A 26,090-nucleotide genomic window follows, 5' to 3' on the forward strand; every position below is an offset into this window, starting at 1 on the left:
GTTAGTATTAATTGAGTCTTTAATACCTACTGTTATTCAATACCAAATTCTGATTGGTATGATTCCCAGGTATATTTCATATTCACGCATAAATCGATCATAAATCATCCTTTGAACTCTTTAATTTCATGATGTTATTATGCTGTGAATGCATGTATAACTATCCTAGGTATTAGTCTTGTTTCCAGAGTTGGCACATTTGGAACACTCCCATTGTCTCGCTTTTTGGTTAGTGGCTGCTTACAGTATCACTCATTTTTAAAGCTAAACATTGATTTGTATTGCAAATTTTAACCATTGAAAAATAAATTTGTTGTATGCACACTTAGCTAACACTCTGTTATATAGGTTTCTAATTAAGTTGTAGTTTTGTTGCTGTCAGTAGCAAAGTACAGTTTCTCCTATAAGCACATGCTCACAGAATGTTTCCCTGCGGTTGCTATCCAGCGAACAGCAGAATTTTCCCTGCCAGTCACAGAATTCTGTAGAATTCCATGGGAAGTTTAAAAGGTCTTGTCAGTATTTGTGTCAGGACCTGGTTAGGTTTCCAAATGTCGTGCTAGAGTTCTGTATGATCAGACAGTGTGTGGGGAAATATTTGACTATGATTTACAATGAAGTCCATATAAGGCAGTGCACATAGAAATGTAACTTTTTTTATTATTTTCTGTGAATCAGTAATTTACAATTATTTCATGATATCTATATAAATAATTGTCAGGAAGAGTAATGTTTTAGAGTATAGAGATAAAAGGTAGCAGATAAATCTTTAGTTGGAGAAAGAGTCAAGACTATTATAATAAGAATTTATTTGCTGCATGATAATATTACCAATGGCTACTGGAAACTAATGCTGGTAGAGGTGAGCTATGTAATAGTTAAGAGTTTCCCAAAGTGTGGTACTCTTACCATCAGTGGTACAAAAATTTGTTTCAGGGGGTACGTGGCAGAAAATAAATCACTACATTTCACACTGAAAAATCTACCACGGCACTGGGAAAAGGGTTACACCGATAAGACTGATGTCCCAAATGGTGTATGCGAATGATATAAGCTTGAGTAACAGTGTAATAGTTTATTAAACTCTAGTTCTAAGCTTTTACACCTCAGGTGTCATGTTTTTTGGTTTCATATTGTTTGAACAATTGGGGAACCAAATAATCAAATAAGATGAAGAAATAATTATGGGTACCTTCTGTCCAACATCTGACATCTGACATGTCATGTTAGCAAGACGTCATTTGTGCTCATTTGTTGGTCATATATAGCGAATAAGGCCATGCTGGGATCCCTTGTAACAGTCTCCTTGTTTAGACATAGAAAACTACTTTATTTATATACTGAGATAGATAACCACACTTTAACTACATAATTTGTATGCAGAGATATATAATCACACTGTAACTTCATGATTTATACAGAGATAGATAACCACTTGTAACTACATGAGTTATACAGAGATAGATAACCACATTGTAACTACATGATTTATACAGAGATAGATAACCACTTGTAACTACATGATTTATACGGAGATAGATAACCACATTGTAACTACATGATTTATACAGAGATAGATAACCACTTGTAACTACATGATTTATACAGAGATAGATAACCACTTGTAACTACATGATTTATACAGAGATAGATAACCACTTGTAACTACATGATTTATATAGAGATAGATAACCACTTGTAACTACATGATTTATACAGAGATAGATAACCACATTGTAACTACATGATTTATACAGAGATAGATAACCACTTGTAACTACATGATTTATACAGAGATAGATAACTACATTGTAACTACATGATTTATGTAATGAGGTGGATAACTACATGCTTAATATACACAGATAGATAACCAAATTATGTCAGTTACTGATCAAGTACAAGGTACTTATTAAGAAAATCATTTATATTTCCTCTGAAATTGTAAATGATCATACTTAGAGTAGAGAATTATCCAAACCTTTTATTTCTCTACAAAAAAACATTTCAGATCCATTTCTTATTTCTGAATCATTGGGGTGGGGTGGGTGGGGAAACTGTCTTGGTAATAAGGGCTACAGTAAAATTTCAACTGTTCCAAAACTTTGATTTAACATAAATGATTTGCAGCTTAATTATAATTCCTTTTTGTACTTAATGATTATATTAAATTATATGGATTCAGTTATGCAGTTTATCATGGTTGTAAAATCTTCCAGCATGAATTCTACTCTCTGTATATTCTGAAAAGGTCCTTTAATATTTTTCACACACCTTACTGTCTCTTTCAGGATGTTTTGACCTACTCCATTGAGGGTGCCAATGTTGATCCAGAAGATACACGGTTGTTCTTCATTGACAGACAGACTGGAATTATCTCCCTTAAAGAACTTTTGACCACCACTTCTAGCAGTGATTTGACAGTAAGATTTCTTTTTAAAGAAATGCAAAGAATATTTGCTATGTTTGAATGTTTGTAAAAGTGAATGATTATTCAGTTTTGATCTGAATGATAGTGAGAAGGAAAAAACAACATTTAAAGGATACTATCAGTTGGTTCAAGTACCAAATTTAGACAAATCATGTCTCTTTAAGTACTGTTTTACTATAATGGCCAAATTAATCCTTGCTTAATCATTTTCTCTAGTCATTCTATTTGTCTGATCATTACATTTGTAGTAATTATTTTCATTTGTATTTTTTAGCTGTTTCATTTAACTCTTGACACTGTCAGGTGTCAGGATGAGTAGTTGAATGATATTGATCAAATTCAAGACCTTTAACCAAAACATGAGAGAGAAAAATGTATATCTGTTCAGTTAGTTTAATAACATAAGGTCCTGAATGCAGCAGACATTAATTGTGCCTATTTGTTGAGCTTTGTATAGGTAAAGATTACTTTGATCTAGACTTTGAGCAAAGTTAATTCTACATTTTGGCATACAATTCATCCTCTTTTAGAAGCAGCAAAAATGAATCTGCTAATGCTGCAATATTCTATTTTAATAGCAGTATTGCAATACGTACTACTGTTACATTGCATTCCTTTATTGGAATGCCAAGACTGAAGTCCAAGCTAAATATTACCTCCTCCAGTTAATAATTGGTCATGAATCATGGTCAATTTTGGATGAAGTGCTTTCAGAGCTTGTCAGTATGGTCATCCGACTGTAAATTAATAATTGGAGGCCCAGAATAGAAAGAAACATGATCCCAGACTGATTCCTTAGACATAGCCATCATATGGAACACCTTCATCTTTTTCCTTGGACTTTTGGATGAATACACATTTGCCAGGTTGCTCATCAAAATTCACTTTTGTTTTCATTTTGTAATTGTTATTTATTTCCTTCAATATACTTTTTTCTGTTTCTTTTTTTTCTTCACAGAACTTTACCATAGTATTGGAAGTTTTTCTTATATTACTCTGTTCTTGGTTTTGATGGCTGTAGGTTTCTGTGTGATATTGATCTCAATTGTTAAAGTCATGAAATAGACTGAATAAATCTTGAAAATGTACTGGTGTTGTTCCATGTAGACATTTACAAGAACTGCACAGTGAAAATAAACATTCTTTAGATAGTGTAAGAAAGTTTACCTCTGAAAACAAAGCTTTTAATGAATAATCTATACATGCATCTAAAATAATGTGTGCTGCCGTCTTCTGAAGTCTATAAATCTTGTCAATTTCAAAGCTTCCCTAAGAACTGAACAATAATCCATTGTTGGAGGAATGTATATAAATTATTTTCATCAGGATCACCGTCAAGCTTTTCATCTTTGACATTTTCTAACTGAAAATTATTTATTGCTGGAGATAATTTTGGGCTCCCTAACTTGTGTGATTTTTGTGATGTCACAAAATCATGCATTTTTGTTTACCATTTTCTTTTGCTGTGTTCAACTTTGAACTGTAATATGGTCAGAATCTAATCTTGTTTGGATAATTTCATTATCAGAATTTAATGTATACAAGGTTGCATCACCAAGGAAACAAATCGGTATTTGTGAATTCATTATTTGATGGAAGATTGTTTTCATGATTAAGAAAGTGGAGATGGTCTAAAACAGCCTTGAGGGAATGAATAGTGTGAGTTTGTGAGCTAATATTGCCAGTGGTTACTTGTTGCAACCTTTGGGTTAGATATGATCTTGACCCATGTTCAATTCCAGTCAAAACCATTATCCATTTCTTGTAGCCAGAGATCTGTTAATTATATGGGCTCTGTCTGGCATATGTGATATTTTCTAAATCTTGATTGTGCCTTATGAAATAGATTGTTAGTCTCCAAAAATTCACAGACCTAATAAGCTACTTGCTTTTCAGATAATTTTGATAATATAGGTAGAATGCCAACATCTTGCTCTTTGTGCAGTGTTTTAGTGATTTACTTCATGTGGGAAATGGCCTTGATGGCTGTATGTCAGCAACCTGAACATAGCCTAGACCACTTTCATATGATTGGGTAATTACTTAAATAAGAAACCACCAATCATAATATGGGCAGTTCCTTTATCAAATGGGGTGACCACTCAAGTCTGACTTTCAACTTGGCAAGCATATGACCTTCTAGCACTTATGTTGCTAAAACATGCCAAAAGACATAGTGAAGATCTCCTGTATTTTGATTTGGCATCATTTGTGAGGTAGTATATGTACTCTAAACAAGTTATGATTAGTTGGCTCCATAGTTGCATTAGTTTTAGAGCAATAAAAAAGCAAATAAAGCAGCCAAAGCTGTCATGCTTTCTCTTATTTCTGAATGGAAGATTCTTTATGCTGACTTAAATATCAGCATTGTATATACTTGGAAAAATAAATGCAATGAAAACTCTGCAAAGAAGCTTTGAAATCTATCATTTAAGAGTGGCAGCCATCACATAGAACAAATTGCAGAGTGAGGTTATGTTCTGATTGTATACAGGATTCATATACCTGACTTGTGCAAATGCTTGAAGGGTGAACATCAGCCAAAGTGCATACCTGCCACTAGCAGAGTTACACATTCTTATTCGGTGTATTGACTTGCATCCTGTGAGGCAGAAGTTTTTTTACATGAACTAATTAAGAACCTTCATGTTGATGTACTATGTTTATGTTGAGGGAATACATTATATACAAAAGATTTTAACCATATATTTTAAGGGAATTTTTTTATACATTTTTATCATTTCTCTTGTATACTATTTTTGTAGAATTTTAACACAATTACCATTTACCTTGATCTTCTTAACTACAGGTTTACATTTACATTTTGTGTTCATAACATTTTCTTTTGTAATTTGTTTTTAATCTTTAGATTTTTAAAACCACTTTCAATTGGCACAGTGTAGTCAGTGTTGTGTTTATATGTCATTAAACTCCAGTTATGCATAAAATATATATACTTATATATGATCATATTATTATAAACATCATACATACATACAGACAGACAGATAGATAACCAGACATACATACATACATACATACATACATACACACACCCTGAACTAGTTCTGCACATGGCTATATTTTATAATCATATATTCTTTTTCCTTATAGTTTACAGTTGTTGCTCGTGATCCAGTTGGTGCTATGGCTACAGCAACTGTGAGGGTCCTTGTAACAAGAGATGTACCACCAATTTTCACCAACCTGCCAACAACCAGGAATATACTGAACTCTGCTACCACTGCCCAACTACAGTTCAGAGCCATTGCAACTGACAACTACCCGACAGTATGTAGCTGCAAAGCATGGCCTATTCAATGAAGCTAATACATCTTTATACAATTTAACCTGAGTTGTCTAGTAGTTTTATGCAAGCATATTTTGAAGTGGAGAAAAGAAGCATGATATGAAGTTCTAGCAATGGGAAGTACTTGTACTCTTAGATAGAACAGTTCTGAATATGATTGAATAGAACTTTGTCTCAAATATTAAGACAAATAGTAATTATCATAATAGTAATTATCAAATAGTAATCATCATGAAAAATAGTAATTATCCTTATAATAGTAATTATCATAATAAATAGTAATTATCAAATAGTAATCATCATGACAAATAGTATTTATCCTGAGCAGAAAATGAGTGCTGACACTTTTATATGACATATGTTGATAAGATAAAGCACATAGCTAATATGAGATATCCTGCTTGAGGTTTTATCATGTGCATATGTTTTTTGTTTTGTCTAGGGTCAGATTGTGTATGGAATTGCTGGAAACTTGCGTGCCCCATTCTACTTTGCTATCAACAATTCAACTGGTGAAGTTTCAATCGTCAATTCCCTGGTTCCAGATGTTGTAGACCAATATCAGGTTAGAGTAATTTGCACACTTGTCACCAGAAAATGAAAAAGATTACTAAATGCATTTGTAATTCTAAGATGGAAACAAAATTCTTATTGTCACCTTAAAATGCTAATTCGAACGAGCACATAGACCACTAAAATTGACAATAGTACTGTTATTCCCATGAGCACATGAACCACACAAAGCTAATACATGTTTTTCATGATTCTAATTACATGCAGTGTGATCATCTTTTTCCTTTCCTTTTTCTAGGTGGCACTCTGCAGTTCTGAAATTTGCATAGGTTTAGAATTTTTTAATAAAAATTTCCCAATTTTTTGATGGGTTATCCTGGTTATTTATACAAAGTCTTTGTATATATCTTATGTTTTGTTTAAATAATTTTTAATTCCATAAATATTTTTTGTACAGTTGATGGGTTTGATGAGTGTAATTTAGGTTATAGAGTATACAGTTTGGCCTTACTTTATATGTACATATATAATTAAAAAAATGCTAAATTGTATCAGCTTTTTATATATTATGTAATTCATTCATTGCACTTTCAGGTAGTTTTGCCCATTATGGCAAATTTAGTTTTCCATATTTTTAATAACTGCTAAAGATAATGTACTTTAGACTAATTCAGGCTTATTTTTCAAGCACATGGGAGAAGCCATTTTAGTTAACTGTCTGCTTAGATCATGTTCAGTTTCCACAAATACAGTATGTTAAGAAATTTCAGCTGCAGAATGTAAAAATTCACATAGAGGTATGCCAACATTCTCTCCATTGTTCATATTGCAAATGTGAATAACTTTACCTTATACCAGTCACTCTCTCAGAAGTATGTAATATCTGTAGAGTGCCCCCATATTGTTTGGTCCTAGTAGTAATGTGATAGAGGTGTAGTTTTGCTTATTACCTGAGATTTCTCATCAGGAATTATAGTGTTTATGGAATTTCAGTGCATATTGTATGTACTTGCTTATAAGTCTAGTCAAACTGCAAACAACAAAGATCCTGATCTGCCATAGCATAATGGGCCTGCAGATCAGAATATGTTGTTTGTTCTAATGATTATCCCAAATTGCACAGACCCAAATCGGCTGGTGCTTTATGGAAGTTTTTGCATTTTACAGATGGACTTGACTTATAAGCAAGTATATACAGTATTCCTTGAAATGGTTTTGATTCGCATGTATCATGAAAAGAGCCAAATTCTTTGATATTTATTAACTAAATTTTGTGATGAGTAATCTGTGTTGTACCTTTTATGTCTTTTTCAAATTATATTCAGCCCTATTAAAATTGTTTATATACACTATACATTCTCATTATTTCATTTCTATCTACAGATTGCCATAACAGCCTATGATATTGGAGCACCCAGACTGGTTAGCACTGCCACCCTGACAGTCAGTGTTAACAAGAACCCTAATGCTCCAGTACTCAGCACTCCTAATTACATAACAACTATCTGGGACTACCAGCCTAGAGGGGTGGTCATAGTTGATGTTGATGCCACAGATGCTGATAATGTAAGGAACAGGAGAAAGCAATATTTACATTTTCAAATGGAGATGGAGTTTTTTGTTCAGATCTTCAAGGCACAAATTCAGACTCAAATTGTACATTTTTTTTTAAACAGTGGTTGAGAGAAGTAATGTCTGTCATTCTTTTTGGAGTTTTAGTCTACATCGTATTTGTTAACATTTTCAATTGAGAGACAAGTTTGAGGTCTTACAAACAGTAAAATTTGTGTATAAAGAACCTATGGGACACACAAATAGTACATTGTTTTGTCCATGATTCATTTTCTCATCATTTGTCGTCATTGCTATTAGTAGTAGTAATAGTAGTAATATATAAAGTTTTGACTGGTATGTCATTTCTCTTGGTGATAACTATCAGTTTATTGTATTCATATTCATACTGAGTTTAACTGCTACACAAAAGAACACATGAGAGATAAATATACTGTACGTATGAATCAGGTCATGATATTTACAATCGGATTTTAATAATAATGAAATGATACTCAATCTTGCTGCTTTTGACATTTATCTTCAAACTGAGGAATCCTAACCGACACAACAGCATATGTTTATTATATTGCAATGAGTAAGTTTTTTTCCTCCATATATAACCTATAATGGGGAGACTCTTTCACATGTTATTGGATAGCTTTCCCCATTATTAGGCAGTTTTCCCCACTATTAGACAACTTTCCTCATGAGGCAGCTTTCCCCATTAATGATTAGGCAGCTTTCCCCATTATTAGGCAGCTTTCCCCATTATTAGACAGATTTTCCCATTATTAGGCAGCTTTCCCCCCATTATCAGACAGCTTTCCCCATTATTAGGCTGCTTTCCCCATTATTAGGCAGCTTTGTCCATTATTAGGTAACTTTGTCCATTATTAGGCAGCTTTCCCCATTATTAGGCAACTTTGTCCATTATTAGGCAACTTTCTCCATTATTAGACAGCTTTCCCCCATTAATAGACAGCTTTCCCCCATTAATAGACAGCTTTCCCCCATTATCAGACAGCTTTCCCCATTATTAGGCAGCTTTCCCCCATTAATAGACAGCTTTCCCCCATTAATAGACAGCTTTCCCCCATTATCAGACAGCTTCCCCCATTATCAGACAGCTTTCCCCATTATTAGGCAGCTTTCCTCATTATTAGGCAGCTTTCCCCATTATTAGGCAACTTTGCCCATTATTAAGCAGCTTTCCAACCATGAAGGGACTAAAGTCCTACTAGACCTTATTCTTAGGCAATCATTTCAGTTCCTTAATGTTAATTGAAATTTATCTTAACATCTTAGACCACTGGTGTTTTATTCCAATTGTCGACCTTAAAAATTTGATTGTGCATGATAAAATGTGTGTTGAAATTTGTTGGTCATTTTATTTAGCTATTGTCATTGTCAAGGATTGAATAAGTTTATATTGTTCACAAAAAATCCTTGTTCTGTTTCATACATGATGAATGTTTTCTTTAGGATACCTTACGTTATGAGTTCATGGATCCATCAACCAGCAAGGCTTTGGAATACTTCCTTATTGACAAGGACACTGGCAAGATTTACCTGTACAAGAATATCCAAGATGACATTAATCGGACTGCTGAATTTAGGGTATGAACATGTAATTTTTTCATACATTTTTCATTATTGAAATGATCTATTTTAATAAGGAATTTACCTGATTGAAGATTAATATCTGAATGTAATTTTTAAAAAACCCAAGCATGATATAAATACAGTATGAAGCTCAGGAAGCAATCATAGTTTGAAACATTGCCTTAGTTAGCAATTGGATGATAAACATGCATGCTTAAATATTATGTTGATTTATTAACATTGTGATGAACTGTTTTCTTGGCAAGCATTTTTATGCATTTGTCAGTCTTTATTCTGAAAAGTTTTGCCATTTTTTAAACTCACAGAGTTAGTTGATAGCCTATTTTCTATTAAAGTACAGTATGATTTATAATTTTACATTATTTTGTTACTAATGCGACAATTTGAATTCTGGAAGAAAATGTTTGCAAAGTTTTTTATCTTATCAGTTTAATTGCTCACTATTTAAGATAGCATTGGACAAAGACATGCAATAGTAAGCTTTTATATAATTTCCCAATGTGCAGATGACTGTCCAAGTCACAGATCAAAAGCTGCAACCAAAGAGTGCTCAGGCTTCTGTCACAGTAAGGATTTTGAGAGACAGTGTCCAGCCACGATTTACCAGCCTACCATATAATAGACGACTTTCAGAGAACTCCAATCTCCAAACGTCGGTGTTTACTGTTTCAGCTGAAGACACAGATTTACAGGCTAGTATTGACATATTTAAGGCGGTATTCGTTTAAACTGTATTTATTGTATGTAAATTATTCAGCAAGTTTTCACAAGTTATATTAAGTACTCAAGTACATCTGTGCATCCTGATCTGTTTATGATATTGTAGCCTTCATCAATCTTTTTGGGTTCCTGTCAAGAAGGTCCATATCTGTATATACCAAAGAAGTACATTTTTACCATATTCTCCACCCATATTCAAAACTAAGATCTCTTTGTCATGAAAGAAGTGGTTGTACTGTAAGATGTGGAAACCACCATAATACTATTGGAATATTTATTTTCAAGTATGATTATATGATTTAACTGATGTACATAAAAAATTACTGACCTTTTTCCTTTTTCCAAGTGCCAAAATTTTCATGTCATTTTCAGTGACTTCCAGTTTTGCCATGTTAGCTATGAAGCAAGCTGTGTATTCTTTTTTTAAGAAAAGGAAGCATGTCACTCGGTATGCAGGTGTTTTGTAAGAATGAACCTTGTTGTTGTTTTTTAAAATATCTTATCCAATCTTTCTGTTCCAGTTTTTTCGGATGGGCCCGGTTCCGACAAATTGGCTGGTCACGCCAAGCCCTAGGAGGACTTTATTTACTCTCTCACCTTCTTTATCTGTCTCCTTGTATCTCTCTTGATACCACCGTTGCCCCTAAATTCTCTTCCTTTATCTTTCCCTTTTCCAAGTCTTAGAAGTCTTCCTAGAAGGCGGTGGCTTAACGGGTCAATCGGGGGATGTAATTTTACCGACCTTAGAAATTGGCAACTTCAGGGTCAATCAAAGGTAATTTTATCAACTGAGTATGGCATCTGTGTATCCCTGACACTTGAAAAGTGTCCCCTTGTTGGGCTCCTTGGTGGATGGGGAGCACGGGTGCTGAATTTTTATTCAAGCCAAAATGGAAAATCAAAAAAATCAAAATAAGCGTACCAAAACGGGAACTGACTCAGATGATGAACCATGTAGTGTGGAATCGTTTCCTCGCTTCATGGTCATCAAATCGAAAGATGAAACCAAACCCCTAGCCGCACTATCGCCATTTATAATCGAAAAGACTATACTTGGATTAGTCGGCAAACCAAAAAGCGTTAAAAAGATTAAATCAGGTGGTCTGCTTGTGGAGTGCGAACGTAAAGCACACACTGAGAACATTAAAAAAATTAAGGTATTTCATGACATCCCAGTGACTTGTTTCGCACACACATCTCTAAATACATCAAAAGGCGTCATTCGTTGCCGTGACTTGGCTGGAGTCAGCGACAAAGACATCGTAGAGGGGATGAAAAGTGAAGGTGTCACTGCAGTTCGTAGGATTCGTATCAAACGAAACAATGATCTGCAAGACACCAACACCATTATACTCACCTTCAACAGACCAACGGTACCTAAAGTTGTCAAAGTTGGGTTCTTACAAGTTAGGGTTGAGGTATACATACCAAATCCCCTCCAATGTTACAAATGTCAAAAATACGGTCATCATGAAGACCGCTGTTCCAGAAACCAAGTATGTGGATGATGTGGAGACCCTTCTCATCGGGAATCCGAGTGCAAAGCCACTCCGCATTGCGTCAACTGCGGCAAGGAACACCATGCAAATTCAAAAGATTGCGATATATGGAAACAGGAGAAGGAAATCCAAAGGATCAAATACACATCCAACATCCCGTATCCAGAGGCCAGGAAGCTTGTACAAACTAGAACATCACTCCCCGGCCCATCCTTTTCAACCATAGTAAAGAGCAATCAAAAAGCAACGAAAGACGCCCAAACCCAAACAGACCCACCTGAATCTCCTTCCGTATCGAACATATCGCATTACAAACCCCCAAAAAACTCAACATCGACGCAAACAACGTTCAACAATCCTCCACCATCAAAATCACCAAACAGTAAGAAAAAGTCGACAGCAAATAGGCAGCAAAAAGGGTCTGATGACCCAATAAAACTGCACAATAGGTTTGGAGGCTTTGAGGATATGGATGCAGAAGAATCTGCTCCATGTCCTCAAGGTGGCTCCAGACCTAACAACAAAAAATTCACCCCCGTACTTCCTCCAGATAAATAACCAAAGACATTGCCTCCGCGAAAGGTCTAACCTAGCTCCAGAATCTTCAATATAAACTTGTAATGAAGAACACCATCATACAATGGAACTGTAGAGGACTTAAAGCCAACTACAATGATATTCTTTTGCTCTTAAACGAACGTGATCCTGCAGTACTATGTTTTCAGGAAACATTTTTGAAAGATACAGATAACATCACACTTAAAAACTACTCCCTGTTTAACAGCTACTCTCATAATGTTGACAGAGCCTCAGGAGGAGTCTCTGTTATTGTGAACAACAGAGCCCCTCATAGCGTTATCCCTCTAAACACAAATTTACAAGCCACTGCTGTGAGCGTCACTCTGCATCGGGTGATTACCTTTTGTTCTATCTACATACCACCAAACACCAATTTAGTAACAAACGAATTAGACGACCTTGTTCAACAACTCCCCGCACCCTTTATTCTACTCGGTGATTTTAATGCCCATAACATTTTATGGGGTTCAAATCACATAAGTGACAGAGGTCACAAAATAGAAGACTTCATTTCCAGACACGATTTGTGTCTATATAATACCAAATCACCGACATATTTACACCCAGGAACTGGTACATACACGTGTATTGATTTGACAATTTGTACCCCATCGCTGCTTTTGGACTATGAATGGAAGGTCGCTGATGACCTTCACAGCAGTGATCACTTTCCAATCTCTCTTAACAATACCAACGTTACAATTGACGAAGCAGTTCCACATTGGAATTTAAAGAAGGCCGACTGGGCCAAATTTGAAACACTTTGTACAACTAGACTTAATAGGGATACTGTCTTAAACGACAATAACCCTTTTCAATATTTTACTTCTGTTTTAATCGACAATGCAGAAGAATCCATTCCCAAGTCCTCACCAAACGGTAAAAAACTCTCAAAACCATGGTTCACAAAAGAATGTAAAGAAGCCATTAGACAACGCCGAGAAGCACTGAAAAATTTTAATAATCGTCCAACACCCGAAAATTTAACTAAGTATCGTATTGTTCGGGCCAATGCTCGCCGCACGATTAAACAAAGTAAAAGAACATCATGGAAAAAATATGTTTCAACTCTAAACTCTCGTTCCTCTATAAAGAAAGTTTGGGACACGATCCGCAAAATCAATGGAAATAGGAAATACAATTTCTTTCGACATCTCAAAGTAAACAACAAGAATATCAATTCCAAACATGACATTGTTAACATACTTGCTGATAGCATCTCAAAAAATTCCTCATCCTCTAATTACTCAGAAGCATTCAGAAGATTAAAAACTCACAAAGAAAAGACACGGTTGAAATTCACATCGAATAACTCAGAAAGTTATAATCAACCGTTTACAATGTATGAGCTGAAGGAATCTCTGAATAAGGCCCATGATACATCCACTGGGCCTGACGAAATACATTACCAGTTTTTGAAACATCTCCCAGAACCTTCATTAACAGCCCTTCTAGAAATTTTCAACAATTTATGGATTACTGGTAATGTACCTAAAATCTGGAAAGAGGCAACAGTAATACCAGTTCCCAAACCTGGTAAAGATAGCGCAGATCCTAACAGCTATCGACCAATTGCACTCACAAGCTGTGTGTGCAAAACAATGGAACGAATGATCAATTCTCGGCTTGTCTGGTACTTGGAAACTAATAATTTAATATCTCCTTTCCAAAGTGGCTTTCGATATGGCCGGAGCACCAACGATCATCTGGTTAGACTGGAAACATTTATTTGAGATGCATTTATCAAGAAAGAACACTTAGTAGCGGTTTTCTTTGATTTAGAAAAGGCCTATGACACGACATGGAAGTACGGGATACTAAATGACCTGCACGATCTAGGTCTAAAAGGCCATCTGCCCTCTTTCATATCCAACTTTCTCTCCGACAAAGAATTCAAAGTACGAGTGGGCTCTACCCTCTCAGATCTGCACGAGCAAGAGATGGGTGTACCCCAGGGCAGTATTTTATCTGTGACGCTCTTTAACATCAAAATTAATAGCATCACCAAGTGTTTGACTCCTGGTGTGGATTGCTCGTTATACATTGATGATTTTCTAATATGTTATCGGTCAAAGCACATGCATACAATTGAAAGACAACTGCAGCAAAATATAAACAAAATTCAAAATTGGGCCAATGCAAACGGTTTCAAATTCTCGAAATCAAAAACGGTATGCATGCATTTCTGTCAGTTACGAAAACATCATGATGAACCGAACCTCACGCTGGATGGAACACCTATTCCAGTTGTTGAGGAAACCAAATTTTTAGGTATAATCTTTGACAGAAAACTGACCTTTATTCCACACCTAAAAAACTTAAAAGCTAAATGCTTAAAAGCACTTAACCTACTTAAAGTAGTAGCGCACACTGACTGGGGTGCTGATAGAAAAGTCATCCTAAATTTATACAGAACGTTTATTCGCTCTAAACTGGACTATGGTTGCATTGTGTATGGTTCAGCCAGAAAATCGTATCTTAAAATGCTTGATCCAATTCATCATCAGGGAATAAGACTGGCTCTGGGAGCATTTAAAACATCCCCGTGTGAAAGCCTTCTAGCTGAGGCGAATGAACCACCGTTATCGCATCGTAGAGAAATGCTTTCCGCACAGTATGCTCTCAAATTAAAATCAAACCCTCTGAATCCTGCTTTTTCGGCTGTTTTTCAACCCAAATACAAAACTTTATACGAAAATAAACCAAACGCCATACCTTCCTTTGGCATTAGAATATCATCCAGCCATGACACTACAAATATAGATCTTTCTAAAATTCAGAAAACATCCATCTCCGAAACACCACCCTGGCTAATTAAACAACCAAAAGTACGTTTTACGCTACACGATGGCAAAAAGTCCGAAACAAACCCTTCTATCTTCCACAACTCTTACCATAAACTCCTCACCGAATTTAAAAACTACACCAGAATTTACACTGATGGCTCAAAGGATGAGGAAAAGGCTGCTGCAGCCTTTGTTTGTGGAAATCACACAACGCAAGTTCGCTTACCAAATGGAGCATCAATTTTTACAGCCGAAATCAGAGCAATAGACCTTGCTCAGCAACATATAGAAAAGAACCGTATTTTAAACAGTATCATCTTCTCCGACTCACTATCAGTACTCCAGTCACTACACAATAGAAAACTGGAGAACCCATTATTGAAAAACATACTTGTAAAAAATACCGAGCTGAGTGTCTCCCACAATATAATATACTGTTGGTTACCTAGCCACATTGGTATTAAAGGTAACGAAAAAGCAGATCGCGCTGCTAAAATGGCCCTTTCTCAAGAACCATCTGTTTTTAAAATACCATATACTGATTTTAAACCTTGTATCAGAAAGTTCTTACGTCAGAAGTGGCAGGCATCATGGAATGATGCTGTAAATAACAAACTTCATGCAATCAAGCCAACTCTAGGAGAATGGACTCCTTCCTACAGAACCATTCGTAGGGAGGAGGTAGTCATTGCAAGAATCCGAATTGGTCATACTTATATCACCCACACCCACATACTAAAAGGTGAAGACCCACCAGAGTGCGTTTCTTGCAATGAACCATTCACTGTCAAGCACTTTATGATAGAGTGCTTTGACCTACAACCTACGCGCGATCGTTATTACATTATGCATGACATGAAAGAACTTTTTGATAATATAAACATCACTCGTATTATAGAGTTCTGGAAAGCCGTAAATATTTACTCTAAACTCTGACTTTTATGCTATCACCTTGTGCAGTTTTATGCAATATATATACCGTCCCATTTTAATACCTATTCATCTTTTTTACATCTCCCATTGATCGGGAAGCTTTATTTTGCACCGTTACCATCTTACCGTTTTTAATTTCAACCATTTGTTCTTTTATATCGCTGGTCGATATAGGACCTTTTATAAGTTTTAAAAGATTATACAAATAACACTTTGTTTGGTGCTAAATAGCCTAAAAGTGCTGATGTGCCGTTAAAAAACAAACAATCAATCAATCAATCAATCCAGTTTTTTCCTTGTTGTACTGGTTCAGATCCATTTTGTTATGAACAAAAGATGCTGATGTATAAATTTTTTTTAATGCAGGGAGAAATCCGTTATAGAGTGGTTGGAGATGGTTCAGCCCCCTACTTCTTCCGTCTTGATGAAATCCGTGGATATATTGACTTACAAAGATCACTTAATATCTCAGAGAGGAATATATTTACATATCAGGTAAGTTTTTTTTCCCAGGCTCTTTAATGTTTTACTCTGTAGAGTACTTCAGCAGAGAGTACCAATTTCAGAAAATGAAAATTTAAGGAAGGCAAGGATAATTAAATTTCCTTGTGCAAATTCATAAATTAAATATATCTTCAATATTCATAAAGAAATTCATATTCCACTCAATGCAGAAATTCCTTGTTTTCATTGGTGAATGTATGATGATACTCAGAATATTTCCATGATGTCTAGCAGTATTGTTTTTGCATGTTCTTCCATTTCAGGTTTGAAAACACTGAGTTTCTGGTTTATTTGATCAGCCATAGAAAGAATAATAATCATTATAAATAAAAAAATTTATTATAGTTTATCCCTTTACATGCATTATATACATCATGCAGATATCTTGTAAAGTAAATTCTGTTATAATAGACATTTGATTTTTTTAGTGGTCTTTAATTGATATATTTTTATAGTACCATGTGTCACAACAAAACTTGTTTAGTTTTGAATTAACCAACACTTTAATAATGGTCACGTTTAGTCCCTTGACTGCTCATTGAAGTTTTATTTTTGTATACGAGGTGGGGTATGTATTATTCCTGTCTGTACTGTAATCTGGCATTCCTATGGGTTGGTGGTTTCTCCCAGATTCTTCCTCTGATCCAGATATACTAGTTGTCATAAATGGCCTATCCTGTGCAACAAATGTTGTTAACCCCAAAAATCATAAATTACAGTTTCTAGTAGATTGCTGTGAAACTTAGTACATATTATGTGTCCTTTAGAAGAAGAAATACTTGTTGATGACTCATTCTACTGACACTAATTTTAGAAGAATTATGCACATTCTCGACTATGTATTCATCTGACTTATTTTCAATTACAGTTCAGAGTGCAGGCTTATGACACAATCTACCCAAGCAATGTAGGAGAAGCTGTGGTCACCATTGACATCGACCGTAATCTTAATGGTCCTATATTTAATCAGTCTCAGTATCTAGTTACAATTAATGAGGAGACAGCTCTTGGCAAATCCATTGGACGTGTAATAGCTTCTGATGCAGACTTGGTAAGCAGAATTTGTACAATAAATGTTTACATCAGGTGGTCAGTATAGTGTTTGTTCAAAGGTTTCAAATTCCATTGGATTAATATGATCTTAACATTAGATTTTTAGAAGATGAAATTATTTTACTGTTCTTGTTATCATTTGCTTCTTATAATGCTGAGTCTCTGTATGATAAAAAAGATAGTGAGACAAATAGATATTTGTGTTCAACATTCTCAGTCATATATTTTACCAAAAATTGTTTTTCATTCACAGTTAAAAACAATTGTTAATTGGAAGGCACTGTATTAAACTTCAAGTTGTCCTTTTGTGTAATTTCTCTGATATAGGTTTTATGTCAGTTGTTTTTCTTTTACAGCCAGACAAAGTAACATATGCAGCAGTTGGAGATACTGAAGCCCTTAAATATTTCAACCTTGGGTCCATATCAGGCGATGTATTTGTTGGACAGTCCCTGCTTACTGATACCAACAAAAGAACACAGTATACAGTATGTTTAGAACTTGACACTTGCTTTATGCACATTTATTTTCCTGGTGTGAATTATCAGAAATGATCAACTTGTTTACTTAGAAGTTATACTGAATAACTTTATGATGTCATATTTATAGGTTACTCCATTTGTATGGGAAAGTATGAACAAGCTTTTTGGATGGAAATGCTGCAAATCCTTGGGAGTGCTGTATATCCATCCAACAAAACGAGTTCATATTTTCCCAAATAAATGCAGTAACCTTTTTATTATATGCTCATTTTCTTATTCTACCTACACTACAAGAAACAATGTAACTGAATGTATGCCATATTCTAAACTAAATACACAACTGCAGATTCATCATTACATAACAACGGCATTATTAATGCGCACATAACTCTGCCCAGATAAATTTGAACTTAGTCACACACTAGACATAACATTCGAAAGAAAATGGCGTGTCTAGTTAAAATTTAAATTTGGAGTCATATTTTGAATGAATGTGCATTGCAGCAACTTTTCCATTTGATCTGGAATGAATAGATTTTGGTATTTTTGTTGATTCTACAAACTTTCATGATTATGGACTGGATTTATATGTGACAATTACACATGAAATACATCAGATTGAAGAAGTGATGGAGAAGCATGTTGACATCTGCAGATGTGTTTCTGTTTCTGTCATTGAATGTTTAAAATCATAATGTGGGAAACATATGAAGTCTTTCAATTGCAATTTTATCAAAAAGATGCTATGGAATTTAATGCTTATTTCATGTTGAGTGCATTAAGGAGGATGTAATTGCACTTGGAATATATTCGAAATTACAGTACAATTTTAAAATTTGTTATCAAGATTGAGAACCTATGACATGGCTCATGTAATTCGGATTTGCAGAACTAAGAAAGTACATTTAGAGGAAATTCAGGATGTAAAACTGTTAGTATATTTTTTGCCATTCTTATTACCAGCTAAAGAAGACATTTTATGCCTTGTCACTTGCATGTTATTTGTAAGGACCCCATCTGATGTCTACTGTATAGCTAGCCTAAATCCGAAACATTGTATCAAAAATGTTAATAAAGAATGTGCCAAAGCAGTGGTATGTGGCAGTCCATGAAACTTCTGCTTTAATTCATTCAGAAACAAATTTCATCAACCAAACTGTATAGCGCCTACTACGCGAGTGTACATGATTTGTTTACAATTCAAAAGTGCTGATGTCTGCATCCATTGTTTGTTTACGATATAAAGTAGGTCCTTTATGCATGTGAATGCTATATGACTTGATCGCGAGTTCAGTATTGTAAAATATTGCACGATTCTGACAATGTAAAGTTAACGGAGAAAAAAATGAGCATATAATAATAGAAGTTTTGTACCTCTTTAGTGAGAGCACACATAATTTCTGATACAAGGTATAAAAATTTGAACCCTGAATTAATGAGCCTCCCCATTAAAATATAGTTTCCTTGATCCTATCAAACATTTGTCTTTGTTTAGAAGAGCTGAGTATACACACATCTTAAGTCTGACACATTATGTAATGATATTGTTCTGTGAATATTTAATTTTGTTGCCATTGGAGACATTTTTGTATCACTTTGCCCAAGTATATATTGTGACTAAAGGGTGTGTTTTATGGAATAATGTTAATGAAACTTTGCCCATGTATATTAGTAAGTTTTATATTAGAGAGGCATGTGATAACAATACTTCAAAAAGAAAATTTCACAACACTAGTAAAGAGTCATTATAGCACTCCAGACCTGTCAACCCTTTTGTTTTTACTGTAAGTCTTGCAGAAATTACCAATAAAATACAGAATTACTGAAAAAAGCACAAATTATGGAAATATAATTATTTGCAGTTAAGTCTGGATAATGGCATATCTGTTTTTTATACAGATCTAGGTTTCATATTAGATTCTGTGGAGTCGGTCAGAGAACCAGACTAACTTTACCTGAATACCTTGGAAGTCGGAAACTAAATACATTTTGAGATGCAAAATTTCTTTATGTTCAAGCTGTTGCTGTTTTTTTTTTTTTAAATGGCTTGCAACAAGAAAACAATCAGGACGAAAGGGACAATATACCTCTTCGAATGTTTTAATAATGCAATTTGTGCAACTGTATTGGAGGTAATTAAGGTTAAAGTAATCTTTACAAACTTTTGAGTTGAATACGATTTTTACCATTTGTACATCTGTCTTGGATCACTTCTGGACTTTTAAATGCATGTTTACCATCTTGATAATAGTAGTATATAAATTTTGTTACACCTTACTGAAAACTGGCCCAACTTATGGAAGAAAATCAGCAGTCTTACTGAGAAGGTCTTGTTAGGGTTGGCAGGTCTGACACTCAAGTCACTTTAAATACATGTTTATAAATATGAATATTTACTGCCAGCATTCAGACATTGTCTTTACATATATCATATGATTTGAAGGTGTGTTGCATACTATAGCCATAAAGACTACCTTTAGGTCAAGGTCATGGCTAGGGAAAATATATTTGTGTCACTTATATCCATGTCCAGAACAAAACATGAACCAAAGTTAAAGATATTTTATTGAATCTTTGCCCAAGTACGCTAGATGGTTTGTTGTGTACCATAGCCACATTCCTTGTCTCAAGGTCAATGTCATGCAAAGGATAGTTTGATTTTTTGACTTTTATCAATGCCCTGAGTGTAAGTTTTGAACCACTGAATATATATTATTCAACTATCAGCCAGTTCTGTATCATGTATTGATGGTATGTTGCTTAATATAGTTATGCCCCCTGCCTCAGGATGAAGGTAACATCATTGTCTAACTCTTGACTTGTATTCTTATTTAGGATGTAACTTTAAACCAGTTTATAGATTCGAATGAAACTCAAAACAGTTATATATCTTGACTTGTCATTGTGTCACATAATATACAGCCCTTGCCCAAAGGTCAAGATCACAGCGATGGAAAATATAAATCTGTGACCTCTCTCCATGTATGGGCATAACGTGTATACCAGTGAAATATTTCTATGAAATTTTAGACCATAATATATCCTGACTTGACAGTGCCACGTGTATTCATAGTCATTGCAACAAGTGATAATGTTTGCCTGTTTCTTTATTTATGATATTTTCATGAAACTTTACCCAGTTATACTCCAGACCTTACAGTGGTACAATCCTTTACAAATCCACCAGTTTTTTTTACATGGCAATATGAATTTGTGTAGCTTGTGGAATTTTATCTTTTTTATATATGTGATATATACTCATTCTAACCTCTTCCATTACAGCTGCTAATCCAAGCATCTGATAATTTCAACAGTCCTGCAAGAGTCACTCCTGTCCAGATGATAATTTCAGTGACGAGAGATCTTTATGTGACCCAGTTCAATAACTCAGAGTACAGACAAACAATCAGCGAAAATGTTTATCTTAATCAGTCAATCCTGATTATTGATGCCTTTGATAATGACTTGCGGGTAAGTTCTGCATTTATGAATCTGCATGATGAACAGAAGTAATTATTACATAATGATCATGATTATGTCATGACACTGGTCTATATCTCTAATGAAAATAGGTGTTAAAAATATTTCCTGTATGATTAAAACTCTCTTTTAACTCTTAGAGATGAAACACTTTTTTGTAATAACATGCCATTAACATTATGAATCTGTTTGGTTCCATATTGATTTTTCATGTTGAGGGTTTGTTTCTATTCTTGTTGGTATTAATAACACTTTTAACACTTTATTGCCTATGATATGCAGAGGAATGTGAGCCATGTGCCTTGCTGACATGGGCAGGTATCAAACTCATAACCTTTCAACTACGTTTCCAATGCTCTGCCAACTGAACTATCACATCTACTTTTATTCTGAGGGACTTTAATGTTTGAAAATTAGGTTAGGATAATCTGATGATTGAAACTAAATAAGAGTAGTAAAATAATTGTCAAAAGTTCTGATTCTCTATTGGAATATTACATATATAGATAAAAATTTGATTAATTGGAAAACCATTTATACTGCTTTTTTGCTCTCATCTTTTTTCTTTTTCGCTGATAAATATTATCCTTCTCTCTTCCAGGCTTCGGAAGTCACTTTTAACATAATAGGAGATTACCCTGGTCCGAGCTTTTTTGGCTTGAGAAGGTTGGGACCTGGTCGTATGGATGTGTATCTGACCCGTAGCCTAAGAACAGATGGGGATCTGAACACTCAGTACACTGTGAGTACATTTTTTTTTCAAAACCTCAAAATCTACAGTAATTCTGCAGTACTTGAACTTTTGAATTAGCTTTATTCTGACTCAAATGTTTATGTCTGGGATAGCAGTTAGAAAAATATATGTAAATCATCCTGTATGCTTTCGAAATGATATGTGCTATATAAAAAAATAAAGAAAAATATAAGTGTTTGGTATGGGTTAGCAAAAACAAATATTTTTATACTAGCCTTTGAATTAGTGAATTTTCTTCCATAAATTACTTTATTAATTCACTGTAGTGAAATTATGAAAAAAATTCACTTCGCTCAATAAAGACATCAACAACATTATGAACAAGAAATATGATCCCTCAATTTGTGACTTGCTTGGCCTAGTGGTTAGTATGACCACTGTCACACAGGAGTAAACCAGTTCAAAGTTAACTACTTGCTTATATTTTTCCTTCCATTATTTTCTTTATATGCCAATACAAAAAACACACCAAACATAAACAGTAAACAGCTGATGTTATTGCACAGGATATTTTAAGAAATTGGTTATTTCAGTTTGTTATGCATATTGCTAGCCAGTATGTTTCAGCAAAAATATAAAAAGAAAATTTGGTTGTTCTGAGGGAGTAGTGGATATATTTAAACTTGTGAGTTGAAAATTTTGTATTTTCACCAATTGATTGAAATATGTTATTTTCTTGATCCATGCAAACATCCTCTATATGCAAGTATTGGTTGAAGATAAATCCTACATGTGGATTGAAAAAAAATTAGTTTGGTAATATCTTAAATGATGAAATACATTTTTGCACCCTATATTGGCTAAATCAAATTTTTCTTTAGTGTTGGAAATAGAATTATCATTTTAGTATGTTGACAACAGACTGAGAGTCATTGCAATCTCATTCTGTAAACATGTATATTGAGCTTAAAATTATGTTACTGAAAAATGCATTTGATTTCATAGCTAAGAGTTGAAGCTTTTGATGCCACACGGCCAAACAACAGAGCCACTGCTTCGGTGTTCATCAGTGTACTTCGAAATCCCAGCGCCCCTGCCTGGACCTTGGGTCAGTTCCAGGCCACTGTACGAGAAGATCACCCTGTAGGAAACTCTGTCATGCGTGTGTCTGCTACAGACACAGACGGGGTAGGTTATTTACAATTTAACTGACTTATCTTTGACTGTAGAATGCATTGAAATTAACATAATAATCTGATATGTATTCTGTTTACAGTTTTCAATTCTGATTATGATATGCTTTAAAGAGCACTCTAAAGGATAAGGAAAGCATAAAGAATTTGTCTGTTGAATACTTCAAACTGACCACTTTCCAGTTTATTTAAAAATTAATATTCCTAAACATCAAAGGCTTGGGCAGATATGGAAATTGAACAAGGCAGATAGGTAACAGTTTTAATCCTTTGGGAGTCAAAACTGAGGCTGATGATTTTGACAACTTCATAGATCCAGTACTCCTATTAACTAAGCTACGTCTGGATGTTGTTGGAGATACAGTACCAAAACCTTCCATTATTCTGACATGTGTCGGCAATTCATAGTTTGATGATGTGTGCAAGGATGCCATCACAGAATGAACTTGAAAATCAGATTAATTACCCTATATACTGAGCTAAAGCTCAGTATCAAAACCTCCTAAAAAAAAATTACCTTTTCAAAAAGTCTTCAACATATTCTCACATTTTTTAAATTAAATTGGAAATTATTGCATCCATACATCCCACTGTAATATTGTTCCAAATAAGGCGACAAAGTTGAAGCTTCCTTAGCAACACCCCATGGCACCTACTTGAGCCAGTTACATGATAAAGTCTCAGATTTACTGCAATAGTTACTGCCGTACTTGTAGCTTTGATCTACATGCAACTTCTGAAAACTGTAAATTACATTACCATTTTGGATTCCCATTCCACATTAAAAACTCTGCAGAAGTTTAAATATGACACTGTTAATGTCCCAGATATTACAGAAACGATGTTCTCATACACCCTGGAAAAAATATTCTGTACTGTTGGCTGCTTAGTCACACTTGGATAATGAAAGGGTAGCCAAAGCAGCCAAAGCTGCTGTGCAATTTGCAAATGGAAGATTACATACATTGACTTAAGATATTGAATAAATCGTTATATCAAATATGTGGAATGAAAAATCCTTTAAAAAAAAATTAATGACACCAAACCCACTCTGGTGAGTGGCATCTGTAGCATAGAACAAATGGGAAAGATAAGGGGATATTGTGGTGATTAGATAGCGGACACTTGTACCTGACTAGTGCATACCCCCAGAAAGGGGAACCTTGACTGTGTGCACCCGGACACGTCCAATGACAGTAGAGCACATTCTTGTTGAGTGTGCTGATTTCCACCCTTTGAGACAGAACAGGTTGAAGAAACCTGTATGAGGTTGTGCCTCTGAAGAAGGTCTTGGTTTATTTAATGCGCTTTATATACAAAGTTTTAATCATGTTTTATAGATTGTACATATATATATATATATATGACAGAATTGTAACAACTTTACATTTTATATTTGGTCTTGTACTGAACTATACATTTATTTGGAAGCCTTTTAATTCATAAACTTTTTCTGCAATTGAGTTTTGCACTTTTTTAACTTAAACTTTTGATGGTACTACATAGCCACTTTTGTGCTGAGGTGCTGTAAAAAAAAAAGCTACTAATAATTACTACTGATTTTTATTTAGAACTTGTGGAAATTTTGAAAATAATGTTTTGGAGGAAATGTTATTTATACTTGTGAGATTAAAGTCAAACATTGTTGAAATGTAGTTTGAAAGATTATTCACGGTTGTCAAGAGGTTTTAAAATTTCACAAAATTGACATTACAACTCCCATCTTGTTTTCACTGAATTTAGGTGCTTCTGTGTCACTAACGCTTCCCTTTAGCATTTTTTATTAGACATGGGTATTGAATTGAAAATCATTGCACTATATTGCAATATTTCATTATATTGCAATATTTAAAGAAACAATAGAGTTCTAATTTTGTGGAACTTTAGTGCTTTATGAATTGCAATGTTTTCAAATGAATTTACCTGGAAATTAAAATTGTGTCCTCAGATCCCAAATTTCATACTTAAACCATGCTTGACAACCTTGTTAGCTATATAGCTTATAATCAAGGTGAGTTCATTGATCAGTATCAAGAAAGTGTTTATTCTTTAACAAGTAATAGGAGCTTATTGCTGATGTAGATTTACTGCTATGTAATTCTCCGTTAGCTTTATACTAAATATGTCCATGTCATTTGGGAGAATGCCTTGAAAGTTATTGTTACAATAATGCTAGTTTTATATAAATATTTTGATGTTGTATTATGTCTATATAATAAATATATATTGTTATATTCATATTGTCATTTTCTTACTGTGATATACCAATGTACAGCAATATTGCACACCCTTGATGAATATGTACAACAAGTATTAATTTTTTTATTGCATATTTTTTCCCTCAGAACAATATCACCTATAACATCCTGTCAGAAACTCAACAGAGAGACCTCAGTTCTGGCCCATCTGATTACTTCTGGATTGATACAAAGACCGGGGATATTCTGTTGCGTCGAAGTTTGCTCAACACTGACATCAGACAATTTACTGTAAGTCATGACATTTCTGAAAGAAACTGTTTTAGAATCATTGAAACCTCTTTTTCATTCTTTGGACATTTAATTGCCATGGTCTGCTCTTCTTTTCAGTTGTACAAACAAAACAGTGGCAAAGTAAACTTTTACTAACAGTCACCAGATTTGTAAATAAATATATATCAGTGACTTTTTTTAATAATAGAGGAATTCACATACCTCTTGTTAATCTGATTGGTAACAGTCGATATGTAAAATGTTG

At 34.3% G+C, this 26,090-nt stretch overlaps 1 protein-coding gene across 1 annotated transcript in view; it reads left to right on the forward strand.

Annotated features, from left to right (window-relative positions):
* LOC149805912 (uncharacterized) overlaps positions 1 to 26,090 on the forward strand; it is a 273,589-nt gene that overhangs the window by 159,435 nt on the left and 88,064 nt on the right. The window contains exons 106-118 of the mRNA XM_089934933.1: positions 2,292 to 2,423; positions 5,546 to 5,722; positions 6,184 to 6,306; positions 7,638 to 7,820; positions 9,291 to 9,425; positions 9,938 to 10,147; positions 16,315 to 16,443; positions 17,321 to 17,503; positions 17,862 to 17,993; positions 21,270 to 21,458; positions 22,069 to 22,209; positions 23,167 to 23,349; positions 25,700 to 25,843. Coding sequence (XP_089791059.1) covers positions 2,292 to 2,423; positions 5,546 to 5,722; positions 6,184 to 6,306; positions 7,638 to 7,820; positions 9,291 to 9,425; positions 9,938 to 10,147; positions 16,315 to 16,443; positions 17,321 to 17,503; positions 17,862 to 17,993; positions 21,270 to 21,458; positions 22,069 to 22,209; positions 23,167 to 23,349; positions 25,700 to 25,843 — 2,061 coding nt within the window. The remainder of the gene's footprint in view (positions 1 to 2,291; positions 2,424 to 5,545; positions 5,723 to 6,183; positions 6,307 to 7,637; positions 7,821 to 9,290; positions 9,426 to 9,937; positions 10,148 to 16,314; positions 16,444 to 17,320; positions 17,504 to 17,861; positions 17,994 to 21,269; positions 21,459 to 22,068; positions 22,210 to 23,166; positions 23,350 to 25,699; positions 25,844 to 26,090) is intronic.

This window comes from Sinohyriopsis cumingii, chromosome 2 (genome assembly GCF_028554795.1).
Source record: "Sinohyriopsis cumingii isolate HCF-2022 chromosome 2, ASM2855479v2, whole genome shotgun sequence".
In the NCBI taxonomy this organism is placed as follows: domain Eukaryota; kingdom Metazoa; phylum Mollusca; class Bivalvia; order Unionida; family Unionidae; genus Sinohyriopsis; species Sinohyriopsis cumingii.